The sequence below is a fragment of the Sinocyclocheilus grahami genome, unplaced genomic scaffold, assembly GCF_001515645.1.
Source record: "Sinocyclocheilus grahami isolate Dianchi unplaced genomic scaffold, SAMN03320097.WGS_v1.1 scaffold418.1, whole genome shotgun sequence".
In the NCBI taxonomy this organism is placed as follows: Eukaryota; Metazoa; Chordata; class Actinopteri; order Cypriniformes; family Cyprinidae; genus Sinocyclocheilus; species Sinocyclocheilus grahami.
In genome coordinates, this window is record NW_015505597.1 from 723463 (window position 1) to 742695 (window position 19233).

The 19233-nt window shown below is 40.4% G+C and overlaps 1 protein-coding gene across 1 annotated transcript in view; it reads left to right on the forward strand.

Annotated features, from left to right (window-relative positions):
• Nucleotides 1-19233, forward strand: part of grb10b (growth factor receptor-bound protein 10b) — a 69599-nt gene that overhangs the window by 25745 nt on the left and 24621 nt on the right. The window contains exon 4 of the mRNA XM_016232751.1: nucleotides 272-413. Within this exon, the coding sequence (XP_016088237.1) occupies nucleotides 272-413 (142 nt within the window). The remainder of the gene's footprint in view (nucleotides 1-271; nucleotides 414-19233) is intronic.

A 19233-nucleotide genomic window follows, 5' to 3' on the forward strand; every position in this document is an offset into this window, starting at 1 on the left:
CTTCAGCTCTGAATTCCAAATCACACACTCCCTCATGCTCTCAAATCTAAAGCATTAATGTCTGTGTGTGTGTGTTTCAGTTTTTCTCTGAAGTCCCCACTTCAAAAGGACTCCCCGACTACTGACTTAAAAAAATGGCCCTAAATGCTAATGTTGCCCAAAGCCACCAACCATTCTATGCCGACAGTAATACCCTTGCGAGACAAGGTTCTTTGCACATTTCATGTCCGTAATATAACCCTAAATCTGAGATTTTACTTTATTTCTCCAGAAGACTTCAGGAAGAGGAGCAACAGTACCGAACGTCCTCTCTACCTGCCATCCCCAACCCCTTTCCTGAGCTCTGCAGCCCTGCGAGTTCCCCTACGCTCAGCTCTGGCTCCTTACCTCAGTGTCAGCCCTCAGGCAAATATGTAAGAGGCCCTTTGTTCTCATTCCTCTCTCTCTTGAAGGAATAGTTTACTCAAAAATTTAATTTCTTTCATTATTTACTCACCCCCTTGTCTTTCCCACCCAGTATAATTTTCTTTCTTCCATGGAACACAAAAGGATTCATTCTGAAGAATATTTGTGCAACAAATTTTCATAAAGCATTAGTTCATGCTGACTACAGTCATGCTCCAGAAACCACAAAACAGCATAAAAGTAGTCCAAAAAGAACCATAAAAGTAGTCCAAAAGAACTTCTAATGCATATGATGGCTTAGTGTCACTGGCTTCAGTTTGGTGCATCAGAGTGCTTTATTTGAATTGATTTATTCCATTGGGGGGGGGCAACTGGTGTTAGTATGGACTGTCACTTATAGAAAAATTCTTAAAAAATGCCATTCCTTCTATGTTCCATGGAGAAATTAACATCACACCGGTTTGGACCAACTTTTGGGTTGGGTAAAAAGTGACAGATGCCATGTCTGTGTGAGTTATTCCATTAATCTTTCTGTATGGTTATTTAGCGCTACTTTGAAAGGCCTCTCAAAGATTTTTTTTTAACATTTGTAAATGTTAGTGTTAGGATAACATGGTTGTTGGTGTAATTTCGAACGTGCTGAATTGCAGTTTGGTGTGGTGTATTGCTTTAACGTGTCTAGACACTGGTTTCCCAAGAAACGTGTCACTTCCTCTACAGTGTGACTCATATATTCTTACAGTAAGTCACTTACAGTAGTAATAAAAATTGATGTCCACATGTATGTCCCCTAAGACATAATCATGCCTTCATCCAAAATGAAATAAAATCTTTTTGGGAATTTATAAAGGACTTTTAGCCGTTAACGGGATAGGACAGATGGGAAGTGGCAATAAAACATTGTGAAAAGAGAAGAGGTGTGATCAGAAAATGATGGAAGACTGATTTGAACTCAAATTGCCTAAGGACCACCATGTAACTTATCTAAGCATATGCCAAATGCACCACAATGCTAGACCATGATTTTGACGTTTTTAAGATAGTCATATGTGTGATGATGTGCTGGCACCTGTATGCATTTGTTTATATTGTGCATACATTGTTTGGATCTCTGTGTGTGAGCATCTGTTGTGTGTGTGTGTGTGTACTGTATATATAGCTATCTCTGGACCCCTGGCTGTCACGTGTAAGCTGACTGAGGCCCTGATATATTCCTGGAAAGCCTCGTCATTGCTCCAGGCTAACCACCTCCATATGGGGCCATGGTCTGTTACCGTAAAACGGTCCCCATGTTACCGTAAAAATCACTACAGACATTAATCAATTACCCTAATCCCTCTCTCTTTACTTTTATTGTCCTGTGGATGGAACCCAGTAGGGGTCTAAGTGCTAGAGAAGGCTTTTGGTCTGTCCAAAAGAGAAAACAACCTGGAAGAACACCTGGAAGTCATTTAAAACAGCTGACAAATCATCAGTGACTGATGATGTCCATAAATGTTATCAAGATATGAAGCACATTGCCTGTTGTTTCTATGTGAAGTGAATGTGAATAGCAGACATTATTTTTGAATATGAGAAATGAGAACATACTTGTTGCATGGCCTGTGACTTGACATTGTGTTTACAAAGGATGTGAGCACCACGTCTCAACTTGTCAGAATGAAATCACCTCCATTCTAATTAGCCAGGGCGTGCCATTAGAAGCGCTGATTGAGGTGTATTGTTATGCTGTGTTTATATTTTTGACTTATCTGGGTCAGAGCTGGGGTGCAAACCAACATTTTTTTCTCTCTTCCATGGAAAACAAAAGTAGAAATTTCTGAAGAATATTTCAGTCAAGTCAAGCCACCTTTATTTATATAGCACTTTATACAATAGATTGTGTCAAAGCAGCGTTATAGTATCAAACAGGAAAACATTTTGTCAATAATGCAAGAGGACAATAACAAAGAGTCAGAGTTTTCCAGTTAAAGTCAATTGAATCAGTGATGTCATCATCCAGTTCAGCTCTCTTCCAATAGTGTCTGTGCAATCATTCAAGCATCCCCAACTAAGCAAGCCAAAGGCGACAGTAGCAAGGAACCAAAACTCCATCTGTGACATAAATGGAGGAAAAAAAAACATTGGGAGAAACCAGGCTCAGTCAGGGGGCCAGTTCTCCTCTGGCCATACGAAACCAGTATGGAGTGGTTTAATTCCAGGCTGCAACACAGGTCAGATTGAGCAGAGGACTTGTGACCTTGGAATAAGAATGAAACAGACTAATATTAGCATAGATGCCATTCTTCTTATGATGTGACAAGTACATCAAGTGTTATAGGAAGTGTTCCCGGTTCCGGTTGACTTAATGAATGCAACCTAACAATCTTTTAGTTTAATAGATTTGAATTATAGAAATGCGATAGTGTGTTATGTGTATGCCAGGTTAAAGAGATGGGTCTTTAATCTAGATTTAAACTGACAGAATGTGTCTGCCTCTAGAACAGTGTTAGGTAGATTGTTCCAGAGTTTGGGCGCTAAATAGGAAAATGATCTGCCAACTGCAGTTGATTTTGTTATTCTAGGTATTATCAAATTGGCAAGAGTTTTGAGATTGCAGCGGATGTGAAGGACTATAATGCGATATGAACTCGCTCAAGTACTGAGGAGCTAAACCATTCAGGGCTTTATAAGAATTTAGCAAGATTTTTAAATGTATTCGATGTTCAATAGGGAGCCAGTGTTGACAGAACTGGGCTAATGTGGTCATACTTCCTGGTTCTAGTAAGAATTTTGAACCAGCTGGAGTTTGTTTATTAAGCGCGCAGAGCAACCACCCAATAAAGCATTACAGTTATTTAACCTTGAGGTCATGAACGCATGAATTAACGTTTCTGCATTCTACAGTGACCGTTGTCTTGCTCCAAAAAACACAAAAAGACCATGAAGGTAGTGTAAAGAGAAGCCATCTGAATAATAATAACACTAAATAAATAAAATATATGTGAGTTTTTTTTGCTGTACATTTGACTTGATTATATTTATTAGCTTCTGACTATTACATCAAAGCCACCTTCTGATGTTTCTGCTTCAACTTGTGATCTACTCATTTAAATATTATTTGATTTTATGTAGATGTGTGTAGTCAAATGTCATTGCATTTAAAAAAAATATATGAAAAATTTTGATTTTCATAGCTCCAACTCACAGCCAATAGTCTTGTGCATAATCAGGGAACTTCCTATGGTAATGTGCAGCTTGGTATTTCCACTGAAATAAGGCCTCAAGGACATTGCATCTTGATGCAACATTGGTTGCTTTCAGTGTAGACGTGATGTAAGGCAGTAGAGCTGGTCTGAGAAAGAGTGGCAGATTTTGAAGTCAATTAATGGCATTTGTTTTGAGAAAAGCCATGTCTCACCACATGTGTGGAATTTGGCACATTTGTTTCTTTTTCACTATTCACATCTATTTATGACTTTGTGTTTTATTTATGCCAAAGTAGTATTTTTTCATTCACTGACTCACAATAAATCACCTCTTCACAAAAATAAGGGAACATTCCCCACAACATTTGAGAATCAGACAGTGTCAAATTTAATTTTTTTAAATGTTGTACATTGTTACATAATAATAAAAAATATACTTAATATACCTTTATACAAATATACTAATATAGGCCCCTTTGAAGGCACTCAATGACACCTTACAGCAAAAAGCAAATAAATAAAATACAAAACAATACAAAAACACTTTAAGTGTGAAGTTTCTTTTTTTCTGAAGACATTTTGAAGAATGTGTTTAACCAGACCATTGATGGTTGTCACGCCATGGACTGGTTTGTGTTTGTTTTCCTCCCCCACATGCTCCATGTCCAAGTTTTTCCCTCATGTCTGATTATGTTATTGATTCCAGGTGTTTCTTGTTAATTTTCTTGTTTAGTTCCCTATTTAAGCCCTATGTTTTCCTGAGTCCTTCATCCTGTCTTAGATCGTCCTAGGTTCCTGTGCTACATGTGAATAAAGTCTGTATTTTGTGAATTCCGTTCCTACACAGTAGGCAGTACTGTAACAGTAGGGCATTTCGCACCGCTTTAGTTTCAGAACTAAATGTACAGTACTAAAGTACTGGGACGATTTTGCGCGAACTATTTCCCAGTACCATTTAAAGGATTGCATTCGCACCGACAGTGTGTACTAAGAAGTGACGTCATTTGTGCACGGCGTTCAACAACAGACACAAAGAAGAACAACATTAACAACAGGATCCATTCCCCCCCCCCCCCCCATACTGTGGATGTCAAAGGGGACCATCAAATATTTGGTTACCCATATTCTTCAAAATATCTTATTTTATGTTTGACAGCAGAAAGAAACTCATATAGAATTGGAACAATTTGAGGGTAAGTAAGTGATGACACTTCATTTTTGGGGGTAAACTATCCCTATAATTACATCTTTATATGTAATTTCATAGTTACATCTTTTGTCTTTGAAATATGACTAAAATGTCTTGCTGGACAACTAAATTTAAATTTAGTTATGGTTAACTAAAATATACTTTAATGCCATTTCTATTCAAACTTGTTATGCCATGTATTTAAATATATTTGTAACTAAACATTTGAATTGATGTACAATTTAGCACATTTAAAATATATTAACTTTAAATGTAAAATCAAATAGCATACTACAGTTAAAAATGAAAACAGGTGCTTTACATGTGCTTTAGTATGTTTGTCAACTCATCAAAATAAGTGTATCTCTTTAAATCATAAATCATAATGATTAAAACTGTACATCAAAGTAGAACTTCACATTTATAAATTGCACTTATTAAAAGTCTACTTAAGTGTTTTGAGAATCAGTCATGAAGGTGTACTATCTTTAAGTAACCTTTATTTCATTAAAGGGGTCATATGATGCGATTTCAATTTTTCCTTTCTCTTTGGAGTGTTACAAGCTCTTGGTGTATAAAGAAGATCTGTAAAGTTGCAGAGACTAAAGTCTCAAAACCAAAGAGATATTCTTTATAAAAGTTCAGAGTCAGCCACACCTACCTAAAACGGCTCGTTCTAACAGTCCCCCACATACCTACGTCACGATCTGGGAAGGTTTGCATAACGCCACCCAAATGTTCACTCAAAGAAAGAAGGCGTAACTTTTAGTCTCGCTGTAGTATTGTTGACGCTGCAGCCATGTCGTGAAGACACTGTGTGTTTCGTTGTGAAAGCGAAACTACTTTGTTTGGTCTTCCAAAAGAGGACGATATCCACTTCGTCATGCCTAGAGCTGATCTGTGCTGGTCGCTGAGGGAATACATCAACTTTCACCGTGGACGAAGCGGAATCTCAGCTCACTCTATCCCGGCCTCAGCACACGCTAAGCCGGGGCTTCCCCTCACGGTAGGCCGCTGTGTTTTTTGTTGCCACTGATGGCAAGAAACAATCATAGAGGAGAAACAATAATGTACATTATGTGGAAAATAATGTTTTTTGAACTTTAAACCGCATAAACACATTTCATTACACCAAATACACAAAATAATGTTCTTTTTAGCAGCATCATATGACCCCTTTAAATTATCTGCACATTGTTTTTGTATAAATATATCTTTTGAAGAGATTTGAAGTACACTAAAAGTACACATTCAATACGATTAAGCATACTTCTTTTTCACATAGTTGTGCTTTCTTTCTTTAAAATAAATGCCACATTGAAACTATTAATTGCAATTTATGCTGTTTCATTCCTGCCATCATACTCAAGTTTGGCATGTGTTTTCAAATACACTTTGGGACCACTGTAAGTGTCCTCAGAGTGTTGTATAGAGGCAACATAGTGTATTCTGAATATGTGTTATGAAGCTGGTTTCTGGACTCTTTTACATGTTACCTTCCCACAGCTGCCTCTGGTTTGTACCCCCTGGATAGTTTTTCTAAAATGCACACTCCAAGAAGTGCAGATGTCTGATGGCCTGCTTGCCTGGTAAGAAACAAGACGTTTTGTGTTTACAGAATTTTCCGAGCTGCGGGCGCTTTCTGACAGGCCCCCATTGCTCTCCCAGATCCCACTCGGAAGGCACACGAACCAGAACCTTGCACAAGCCAGCCGGCCCTTTGACAGCATACCATGGCTCTGCAAAATTCAGAAATCATAGAAATTTCTTGTGTCTCCTACCTGACTCAAGTTTATTTTAAAGTTTATTTGTAACATATTTGTAGCAGGGTTTATTCCATTCTAGAATCTTCTACCCTTATCAGAAACACACCAACAGCACAGTGAGAGAGAACGAGAGAGAGAGATAGACAGAGAGAGAGAGAGTAAAATGTAGGCTTTAATCCATTTAAAGCACTCACTGACATCACGTTCTGGCACCCACCGAGAAGGCCTGGAACTGAAATAAGGGGATGAGCAATATGCTTAATAGTATCTTACCTCACTTTAATGTGTTGATGCATTTTTACTCTAGGGTGAGGTAAGTGGCTGGAAATAACCCAGAACTGGGAAGGGCTCGCAGGCTCATCAAGCCCACACAATAACGGCACAACTTGAGATAGGACGATGAGAAGTGCTTACTGTGTTGGGTTTACTGTAGTCGCTGAGGTGTGGTATGAGCAGAGGTTGCCAATTGGTCTCAGGTCATTGTGTCTGTTTTTATCACAGCAGGAGGTGATATTTAAGCAATATCACATGAGAAGTGAGTGCCGTTGTTCCAAATATTAAAACAGGTACAGCTGTGCTGATAGTCAGACCAACAGCATAATTGGCAGTGTGACATTGCACTGATATTTTATCACACTTGCAATCAGGTTGTTGACTCACATGAGACCCTTAGATTAGTTGCTTATGAATGAGAAGTTAGTGTGTCCAAGATATTGTCTCTAAATAACAACATTTGCATAAAAAAAACAGAACACGTTAAGATGTTACTACAGTTATCTGTACTGTTCTTCGCCATGTGTAGGGACCCTGTCAGTTGGAACACAGCTTCAGATTCTAAGTATGTTCTTGTTTGTTTCTCTGCTTTCTGATTGTCATCATGTTTCTGGTTAAGTTAGGGTTAGGTTAGGGTTAGGCCAAACCCTAACCCTGCTGTATCCACCGTACGTGCTATTAAGCTTCCTGGACGCTACGTCACCCCGCCCGTGACGTCTCGCCCATCCATTGGACTGATTACACGCGTGATTCAGAGCGTGGTCACGCTGATGGCATTCCCAGAGTGTTTCGATGCAGCTCGAGTTCCTGAAGGGGAACAAGCAGTTAGTAAATTAATAGAGTGCAAGTCTAAAAGGGACGAGTTTTTTTTTTAAAGAATAGAATTAGAATAGAGAGTGTTAGAGTTAGAAGGTCAAATAAAGATGGAAAATATGTGTTTTTAGCCGATTCTTGAAGGTGGCTAAGGGCTCAGCTGCTCGGATTGAGTTGGGCAGGTCATTCCACCAGGAGGGAACATTTAATTTAAAAGTCCGTGAAAGGGATTTTGTGCCTCTTTGGGATGGCACAATAAAGCGACGTTCACTTGCAGAACGCAAGCTTCTAGAGGGCACATAAGTCTGAAGTAATGAATTTAGGTAAAATGGTGCAGAGCCAGTGGTGGTTTTGTGGGCAAACATTAATGCCTTGAATTGTATGCGAGCAGTTATTGGTAGCCAGTGCAAACTGATAAACAGAGGTGAGACGTGCATTATTTTCGGCTTATTAAAAATGAATCTTGCTGCCGCGTTCTGGATTAATTGTAAAGGTTTGATAGAACTGGCTGGAAGACCTGCCAAGAGAGCATTGCAATAGTCCAGCCTGGACTGAACAAAAGCTTGAACAAGGAGTTGTGAAGCATGTTCCGAAAGAAAGGGCTTAATGTTGAATAAAGCAAATCTGCAGGACCGGGCAGTTTTAGCAGTGAGGTCTGAGAAAGTCAGCTGATCATCAATCATAACTAAGGATTTATGGTTGATGTGCCTAACTGGATGGTGAAATTGTGATGAAACGATGGGTTTGATGGAACCACAAGCAGTTCTGTCTTGGCAAGGTTGAGGTGAAGGTGATGGTCCTTCATCCAGCAAGAAATGTCTGTTAGACAAGCTGAGATGTGAGCAGCTATCGTGGGATCATCAGGATGGAATGAGAGGTAGAGTTGAGTGTCATCAGCATAGCATGATATGAAAAGCCATGTTTCTGAATAATAGAACCTATTCTATCATTAGTAGACTAGTAGTTGACTGCTAAATATCTGCTAAAACCTTATTTTATAGACATTCTACTGACTATAAGTAACTGCATGAACATGTCAACTTATTCTGCTTACTCTAAACCTAACAATTTACTAATACTCTAATGACAGTTAGTTGACATGTAGTTTCAAAGTTACTTATAGTTAGTAGAATGTCTAAAGTGGAGAACAAAAATAAAGTGGAACCAATTTATATTCTAACAATACATATTCATATACCATGCCATTTAAGTTGTGATCCAACATAATTCAAGAAATAATATGGTACTACCATGGTTATGCATCATTTGGTACTTTTGAAAATGCAGGGTTGCTATGTTACTTAGAAGATAGAAATTACACAATCAAGAAAAAATTAGGTCAGAGCTGAGCTGTGTAGGATCCTGAAAGGTTATTTTAAAAAATGTGTGTAAGATGTTCCTATTATATTGCAGCTAAATTACATAGCAAGGAAGAACTGTAACACGTAAGTATATTACAGATTGCATTTCACCCTCCCGGTCACCCGTGTGATGATGCAGTATGTGTCGGTTTAAGCCGGCGGTGTGTGTGTGTACGTGTCACATCACACATCCAGGTGAGCTCCTGGGCATAAAATCTGCAGAGTGGATTTGATTCTCTCTGCTGGGCTGATACCAGTCACAACAGAACTGTTGACAGATGCTGACTTGGAGACTGGCCAGGCTGTGGTTTAGTCTAAGGCTTCTCCAGAGTCAAAGAGACAATTTTATCCTTTAGCTCACTGAGCAAATCACAACCTGCCTGGATTACTGACTGCTAAGTACAGTCGTGACCGAGAACAGTGATTTAAGCAGATCCTTCAGAAGGACACCAATTAAAACAAGACATATAGTACACACTGCCAATTTACTAATTATGTCTTGCTGAGGTGCACTGCCATAAACCATTGTCCTAAAGGTATCTTGACCCCAGTGAACCTAAAAACAGCCCAACCTGATTCCCTGAACCGGAGACTATAGCACATTCCTGAACATGACCAGCGGTCACATTGTAACCTCTAAAGATCACTGAATTATAAGGGACTAGAGAAATATGATTCCATATGTGTTTATAGGGTTAGATTTAATCAATCTAGACCACAAGAGATACAGCATGCAGTTTTCAAACTATTATCCACAAATGATTCTTAGTTCATTGCTATTTTCCTTGTTGTTTAAATCCTTCCCGTTCACCAGGGTTAGTGATTCTGCCCTGAACTGCTTTGTCAGCATTTTGAAGACTTATAGCTGAGGAGCTCAGAGTTGTCAGCATAGAGCAGCTGGATTCGTGTAGGTCACGCATACGGCACGTAGCCGTCAGCCTTTAGGCTCTCATCTAGAGTGCAGGAATGCATGTATTTCAGAGGAAAAGAAAAAAGAAAAAAAAATAGGACAGAGAAAAAGAGACAGCGGGAAGCCAAAAATGTTCTATGTTCTTTTTGGTTCTTTTTTTATGAAAGGTCATGCACTGTGTAAAGGATCTAGATCGAATGCAATTTTCAGAACTCACAACTTTCCGAATTGTTTGTTGTCCACTCAAAGTTTTTTGGAAAGATGGAACCGATGAACAGTTGATATGTTGGTAAATAACAGTACAATCCATTGAACACACTGTACTCCTGTCTCTCACTGCCTTGTTTTCATATGTGACGGCTAAGGTCTATTACGAAGATTTAGTGAAGCAGGGTGGATAGTACTGTACAGGATTCCATGCTTTAAATGTGAAAGCACTTTCACCTTTAGCCTCATTCTTCTGCTGGCTAAGTTTTAGAACCTCATTCCAGTCGGTTCCTCACCCCATTCAAAATCCAAGTACTCTGGTTAATGATGGTTGAGAGCTGGACCCTTCAAAAAGGTTCAGCTGTATCACAGGCCAGAGGTTAACCATTTAATCCTTGGAGGAAATTTTTAAAGAATTTATGGAAAAAGTAAACTCATATCATATACGCACCCTCAGTACGTGGCTCACAGATATTTCAGTACTTGTTGGGACAAAGACGTTTGTTTTATCTGAAGATGATTGAGTTGCAATGCCATTATTTTTTTTTCTCATCAGTAAACATGATATTTGACAAGTTGGAAAATGAAATATATGACCCTTTAAACCAATGTGATTTATGTGGTGCCTGAGCAAGACAAGCCAGTCTTTTGAAATGTTTTATAGCTTTGTCCCACATCACCATCTGTTCATGAAAGAACAACCAAATAATCCCATCGCCTGGACCTTTGACCATTGCGCATTCTTAATTCATAACATTTGTTTAAGGAATAGTTCATTTAAAAATGAAAATTCTGTAATTTACTCACTTTCATGTCGTTCCAAACTTAATGGTTTGATATTTTACATATTTAGAAAAATGTTTCAGCTGTTTTGGTCCATATTATAAAGTCAGTGATCACTTTGAATGAACAATTAAACAGACTGAAAGTTTATGCCATCTCAACTGGAGCACCCTAAGGGGACATAGTGATGGAAAAAATATGATATGGAAGGAAAAATTATATTGAAATAATTTTGCTTGCTAAATTTTGTGTTCCACAAACAAGAATGACAAACTTTACATTCTTGAATGCAAAACTGGTAATGAAAATAATATGAGGTAGGAGGATTTCATTTCAATGCTTTTGCGAGTCAAAGCAGAGTTTCTTGGGGACATGCAATACTTTTTACGAGAGAATACAAGTTTTGCAAGCATACGCAAAGTTTCTTGAGGGAATGCGAAAATTGAAATCAATGCTTGTTTGTTTCCATCACTGTGTCAACTTAGGGAGCTCCACAGATTTGAGAGTGGATAAACTTTCAATATGTTTATACTTAAATTTCAAACTGTTCATTCAAAGTGATAACTGGATTTCATAATACGGACCACAACAGCTAAAACATGTTCCAAAATATCTCCTGTTGTAAGACAAGGTTGCCAAACTCTGTCCCGCAGAGATTAATTCCAACCATGCTTCAACACACTTACCTGTAGTTTTCAAATAAGCCTGACTGACTCGATTAGGTGGATCACATGCATTTAATTAGTGTTGAAGCTAGACTCTGCAGGACTAAGGCTCACCAGCAACCTGCCTTTTGAGGATCTGTACAAATCAAATCAATTGATCCGTGTACACAAACTGTATGCAGACTACATCAAACACAAATCTCAAACATGGTATAATGTCAAACCTTGTGCATCAAGTTCCGCAGAAGAAAGAACGTCATATAAGTTTGGAAGGCCATGAGGGTAAGTATTGTATTAGGTCAAACAATGTGTTAATCCTAACCCTAACCCTAACTACACAAATCAATCTTGCATTGATAGAAGCATCTACGTTCACATACTTGCATAAACCATGTTTCCAACCTAAATGATGACAGAATTTTCATGTTTGGGTAAACAATTGATTTAAACAAATGTGTAACCCAGAAATAAAACTGTAGTTTGAGGATTTAGTGCTCTAATTTTCATTATAACTAACTTTCATGTTAACCCTGTCTTTATTTCTAATTTTCATTAGAACGGGATCAAAGCCAAAAGCCTGACCATGTTCAAGTTCAAATTTAAGTATGACGCTAAAGGCAACCCAGGCTAATTTGAAATACGTGCCTCTAAATACATTTCTGCAACACCGTTATTACGTACCTTACTGCACGTTTCGCAGCAGTTTCAAAGTGAATGGCGCTAAAACGTTGGTTCAATATGTGACCCTGGCATGTTTTTGTTACGTTGATATAGGCACGTATTGCTATGTTTGTATTACTTTGCTTCAGGAACGTATTGCTGTGGTTCGTAGTTCAAATATCAGATGAGTGTCGCTAAAAGTTAATGCTCTATCTTGTTAGACATATTCCCTACACCAAACCCAACCTTAAACCTACCCGATAGAGTTAACAAATGCAAAAATATCAAACGCATTTGTTGATGCAGCCGTGCTATTAGTTACACAGGGTTTTGTACCGAAGCTCTTCATCTCTCAAGTGCAACTCCATATCACGTGAGCTACCGAGCAAACCTACTGAATAAGAAAACTCATGCATTATGAAGCTGTATATGTGACGACAGCGTTCAAAAGTATCAGTTTTCAAATCTCGCAGCATGTTAAAATTGTTTTGAATTCATAACATAATAGTCCTCAAGTAATTATGCGAAAATTTGGCTTTATTAATCGAAACAGTGGACCTGCAAATCATATTTTGTGTGAAAAGGAATAAAAGTTTTCTGAGTTTTACTGCCTCTAGTGTTCATTTCAGCTGGAAGCTGCAGCGATTCGTGTGTATATGTACATTTTTTTTGAGTATCGCAGAAATGTAGGTAGAGGCACATATTTCCAATGAGCCTATGTTGGCTAAAGCTCTTGTATAAGACTTTGTCAAGTGAATTTTCTTTTGGAGACATCCAAAGGGCAACGGATATCCACTTTAAGCTCCTACACGTAACAAGCCATGTGACAGATGAAGGTTAAGCTTGTGGAAGTTGACCCAGCTTGCATCGTGCATATCTAGATTTCATCACACATCAATCAGAATCTCTTTGTGTGAATCCTTTAACTGTGAAATGGATCTCTGCCATGTGAGTGAATGGCCTTTAGTTCCACTGGTTATGGAAAGGAGGAGTTAGTGTCTGGGTGGCATGAATGGAAAGAATTGGTACAGTGCTGCTTGCCCTGAAACGACTGTTAAATCAAAAGCAATTATGTCATTCTTTTTGTGTGCTGGGTTTTCGTCCCCAAACAGACAATGATCTGCTGTTGGGCTGAATGAGTGGCCCTGTGGCCCAAGGACACAATTAAAATCCCTGGTCCTATTGGGGAAATATTTGGCTCTTCTTTGGTTTTATCTCAGCTGGATACCAAAGGCTAAAGAGGCTGTCCATTCAGGACTGGATTGTTAGTGCCTACGTTTGTGGCTGAGAGCAAGATGAGGGGCCAAAGGCTCGGACAGCAGGGATTCATCCACACTGATAGTGTCCGTGTGATCTATATATAGATCCTCTGTTCCTCCGCTTGGCCCAGATGAAAAAGAAAATATGCCGACTGAGATTCAAAGGATTTAATGTAGTCAGCGTCACAAATTTACTTTTTTTTTTTTTTAAATTGGTTCTTTTGTTTTACAATTTTATCCAAATCCAGGTAACTTTTTGTATTTTCATAAATCCACCATTTCCGACAGGCTCGTAGACTTTTTGAGTCCACTGCATTTTAAGGCATTTTTAACTATTTCTAAAAAGCATTTAAACTTGTAAAAACTTGTATTATTAAGAGTTACAAACGTTTATTTATTTATTTAACCTTATTTATTTAACATTGTTTATTTTTTCTTTCTTTCTACCTTTCTCCTCCTTTGTGTGGGGGTGTTTTGATGATGATCAGTTGTTTTTGTAGTTCATTAAAACCTCAGTGTGGTGAAGACTACAGTCAGAGTTGTGAAGCAAGCTCAGCACTTTTTGGCCCACCAGAGACGACACTGTAACCAAAAGGCAGTGCTGGCTTATTTTAGCTCAAGGTTAATCATATGGTCGCAGTTCCATTTTTGGAGTTGTGTCATCTGATAGGAGTGTCCAAGTCAAACACACTGTCTTTGTCACAATAGATAGAAGATATTATTGACACTTGTCAGTACTACCCAAAAGTAATGACTGATAAATATGGTGAAATAAACAAAAATTTAATTGTTGGTATAATGTGTCAAGACATTTTTATGGAAGCCTGTTTTTCTGCCACTGAATAAATAAAAAAAACTCACGATTCTGACATTTTTCTCACAATTGCGGAATATAAATTCACAATTGTGAGAAATATAAAATCGCAATTTAGACTTTTTTTCTCAGAACAGCAAAGCTGCAGGATATAAACTCACAATAGCGAGAAATAATGTTGGAATTGCAAGATATAAACTCTCAATTCTAACTTATTTTTTGGGAATTTTTAGATCCAATAAAGTCAAATTCTAAGGAAAAAAAAGATACTGTTTTCTTACAATTGCGAGTTTATTGCAATTGCATTAATAGAGTCATAATTGCAAGATATAAACTTCAAAACCTGGAACAGAAGTCAGAATTGTGAAAATTGCAATTCTGACTTTACAACATGCAATTGCGACTTTATATCATGCAATTCTGAGTTTCTAACTCCCAGTGGTATGGAGCCCCAACATGACATACAGGGAAATGTGAGTTTACTTACTTAAACTTCATTTTAAGTAAATTGTGCGCTCAATATAATAATTTGTGCTCTCGTTTTAAGTAAACTGTGCACACACAAAAAAAATTTGTTCTACTTCCTGGATTTACATTTTTTCCTGAATGTCATGTACGTGACTCCGTATAGTGTTTACTTTATATCTCGCAATTCAGAGAATTTTTTTTTTTATATATTTATTTAGTGCTGGAAACACGCTTCCATACATTTTAGAGGTACAGTATTTCATTAAATTGCTGAGCCTTTCCAAACAAATGGTTTATGCAAGACCATCATTCCCATTTATTTACGTCACTTCAGATTTTTGAGCCAAGTGGATTTTTTTATTCACCTTTCAAAAAATTTAAATATAAATATTGATATCTTTGATCATTTTTAAAGATTGCTGTAGATAAATGGAAATATTAGTGTCACGTTTGCTACTGTGCTGGACCACGGAACGAGGAGACGTGGAGTACATCAACAAGGAGATTTTAATGAAATCAAGGGAACCAGGAAAACGCACGTAGCTGAGGAGGTTGACACTCACAATACTGGACCATCAAACTTAGAACAGGGCTCACTATAAATACACAGGACTAAAGGATGGGATGACGAGACACACCTGGAACTAATGAAACAATAAACATAATTAGAACAGATTCGTGTGTATATGTACATTTTTTTTGAGTATCGCAGAAATGTAGGTAGAGGCACATATTTCCAATGAGCCTATGTTGGCTAAAGCTCTTGTATAAGACTTTGTCAAGTGAATTTTCTTTTGGAGACATCCAAAGGGCAACGGATATCCACTTTAAGCTCCTACACGTAACAAGCCATGTGACAGATGAAGGTTAAGCTTGTGGAAGTTGACCCAGCTTGCATCGTGCATATCTAGATTTCATCACACATCAATCAGAATCTCTTTGTGTGAATCCTTTAACTGTGAAATGGATCTCTGCCATGTGAGTGAATGGCCTTTAGTTCCACTGGTTATGGAAAGGAGGAGTTAGTGTCTGGGTGGCATGAATGGAAAGAATTGGTACAGTGCTGCTTGCCCTGAAACGACTGTTAAATCAAAAGCAATTATGTCATTCTTTTTGTGTGCTGGGTTTTCGTCCCCAAACAGACAATGATCTGCTGTTGGGCTGAATGAGTGGCCCTGTGGCCCAAGGACACAATTAAAATCCCTGGTCCTATTGGGGAAATATTTGGCTCTTCTTTGGTTTTATCTCAGCTGGATACCAAAGGCTAAAGAGGCTGTCCATTCAGGACTGGATTGTTAGTGCCTACGTTTGTGGCTGAGAGCAAGATGAGGGGCCAAAGGCTCGGACAGCAGGGATTCATCCACACTGATAGTGTCCGTGTGATCTATATATAGATCCTCTGTTCCTCCGCTTGGCCCAGATGAAAAAGAAAATATGCCGACTGAGATTCAAAGGATTTAATGTAGTCAGCGTCACAAATTTACTTTTTTTTTTTTTTAAATTGGTTCTTTTGTTTTACAATTTTATCCAAATCCAGGTAACTTTTTGTATTTTCATAAATCCACCATTTCCGACAGGCTCGTAGACTTTTTGAGTCCACTGCATTTTAAGGCATTTTTAACTATTTCTAAAAAGCATTTAAACTTGTAAAAACTTGTATTATTAAGAGTAATATTAGTGTCACGTTTGCTACTGTGCTGGACCACGGAACGAGGAGACGTGGAGTACATCAACAAGGAGATTTTAATGAAATCAAGGGAACCAGGAAAACGCACGTAGCTGAGGAGGTTGACACTCACAATACTGGACCATCAAACTTAGAACAGGGCTCACTATAAATACACAGGACTAAAGGATGGGATGACGAGACACACCTGGAACTAATGAAACAATAAACATAATTAGAACAGGAACAGGAAGAACCAAATAAGGGCATAAACATAACACATGGGAAAACCAGGACATGGAACACGTGGGGAGCAAAACACAAAACACAGAACCGAGTCTGACATTACTCCCCCCTCCCGGAAGGCGCGTCCTCGCGCCACACAACATCCAACAGAGAGGGGGGGTGGCGCTCTGGAGGTCCCTCAGGACAGACACAGGACGGTGGGCCTCCACAGCGGTACCCGTTCGAGGCGACATGGCGGATCAGGCAGTTCGGGGCGCAATGGCGGAGCAGGCAGCTCAGGGAGCCATGGCGGATCGGGGAACTCAGGAGGCCATGGCGGATCAGACAGTTCAGGGAGCCATGGCGGAGTAGGGAACTCAGGAGGCCATGGCGGATCAGACAGTTCAGGAGGCCATGGTGGAGCAGGCAGTTCAGAAGGCCATGGCGGAAAAGGGATCTCGGGGAGCCTGGCCTCAGCACTCAGCCCGGCCTCCACAGATGGACCCCTACTACCCCCCCCCAAAAAAAAATCCTTGGGCAGAATATAGTCTTTAGCGGTCCTCCGTAGGCCTAACTCGGGAACTGTAGCCCTCCCTGAGCTTGACTTGGGGACTGGAGCCCTCCTTGAGCTGGACATGGGTGGAGCCCTTTCTGTGCTAGACTCGGGGACTGGAATCCTCTCTGGGCTAACCTCGGGGACTGGAGCTCTCTCTGGGCTAAAGTCGGGACTGGAGCTCTCTCTGGGCTAAAGTCGGGGACTGGAGCTCTTTCTGGGTTAAACTCGGGGACTGGAGCCCTCACTGGGCTAAACTTGGGGGCAAGAACCCTCTCTGGGCTAAACTCGGGGACAGGAGCCCTCACTGGGCTAAACTCGGGGACTGGAGCCCTCTCTGTGCTAAACTCGGCAACCAGGAGCCCTCTCTGGGCTAAACTCGGGAACAGGAGCTCTCCGTGGGCTAAACTTGGGAACCGGAGCCCTCACTGGGCTAAACTCGGGAACAGGAGCCCTGACTGGGCTAAACTCGGGAACAGTAGCCCTCCGTGGGCTAAACTCAGGAACCGGAGCCTTCCGCGGGCTAAACTCAGGAACCGGAGCCCACACGGGAGCGAGCTCTGGGGCTGGAGCAGACACTGGAGCGAACTCTGGGGCTGGAGCCAACACTGGAGCGAGCTCTGGGGCTGGAGCCGACACTAGGGCGAGCTCTGGGGCTCGAGCCGACACTGGAGCAAGCTCTGGGGCGTGAGCCGACACTGGAGCAAGCTCTGGGGGGCGCACTCGGGCGAGGAAGAGGGTCCTGAGCCATCCATTTCTCCTCTTCCTCCTCTTCTGATTACGAGTGGATTGGGCGGCTGTCGGGCTTGTCGATGCGGCGCCCGGCGGGCTTGAGTGAGCCACGGCCGGTGGGCTTGACAATGGCACGGCAAACCATGAGACGATCTCCATTATCGCGGGTGAAAAACCAGGAAAAACTAAAAGACTTTCAAAACCAAAAAAACAAACACGTTAAGAGCCAAGGCCAGTGGGCTTGACAACGGCGAAACTCGGGAACAGTAGCCCTCCGTGGGCTAAACTCAGGAACCGGAGCCTTCCTACACTAGGGCGAGCTCTGGGGCTCGAGCCGACATTGGAGCAAGCTCTGGGGCGTGAGCCGACACTGGAGCAAGCTCTGGGGGGCGCACTCGGGCGAGGAAGAGGGTCCTGAGCCATCCATTTCTCCTCTTCCTCCTCTTCTGATTACGAGTGGATTGGGCGGCTGTCGGGCTTGTCGATGCGGCGCCCGGCGGGCTTGAGTGAGCCACGGCCGGTGGGCTTGACAATGGCACGGCAAACCATGAGACGATCTCCATTATCGCGGGTGAAAAACCAGGAAAAACTAAAAGACTTTCAAAACCAAAAAAACAAACACGTTAAGAGCCAAGGCCAGTGGGCTTGACAACGGCGCGGCAAAGCATGAGAAGATCTCCATTATCGCGGGTGAAAAACCAGGAAAAACTAAAAGACTTTCAAAACCAAAAAACAAACACGTTGAGAAGGGGCACCGTTTACTGTTTTGGTCCGGTATTCTGTCACGTTTGCTACTGTGCTGGAGCGAGAAACGAGGAGACGTGGAGTACATCAACAAGGAGATTTTAAAGGGGTCATATGATGCGATTTACATTTTTCCTTTCTCTTTGGAGTGTTACAAGCTCTTGGTGTATAAAGAAGATCTGTAAAGTTGCAAAGACTAAAGTATCAAATCCAAAGAGATATTCTTTATAAAAGTTAAGAGTCAGCCACACCTACCTAAAACGGCTCGTTCTAATACGCCCCCACATATCTACGTCGCTATGTGGGAAGATTTGCATAACGCTGCCCAAATGTTCATGCAAAGAAAGAAGGCGTAACTTTTATTCTCGCTGTAGTTTTGTTGTTTCCGCCACCTTGTCGTAAAGATGCTGTGTGCTTCGTTGTGAAAGCGAAACTACTTTGTTTGGTTTTCCAATCTGCTATCTGCTTCGTCATGCCTGGAACTGATCCATGCTGGTTGCTGAGGAAATACTACAACTTTGCACAGTCGATCGCCGGATCGGCTTTCACCGT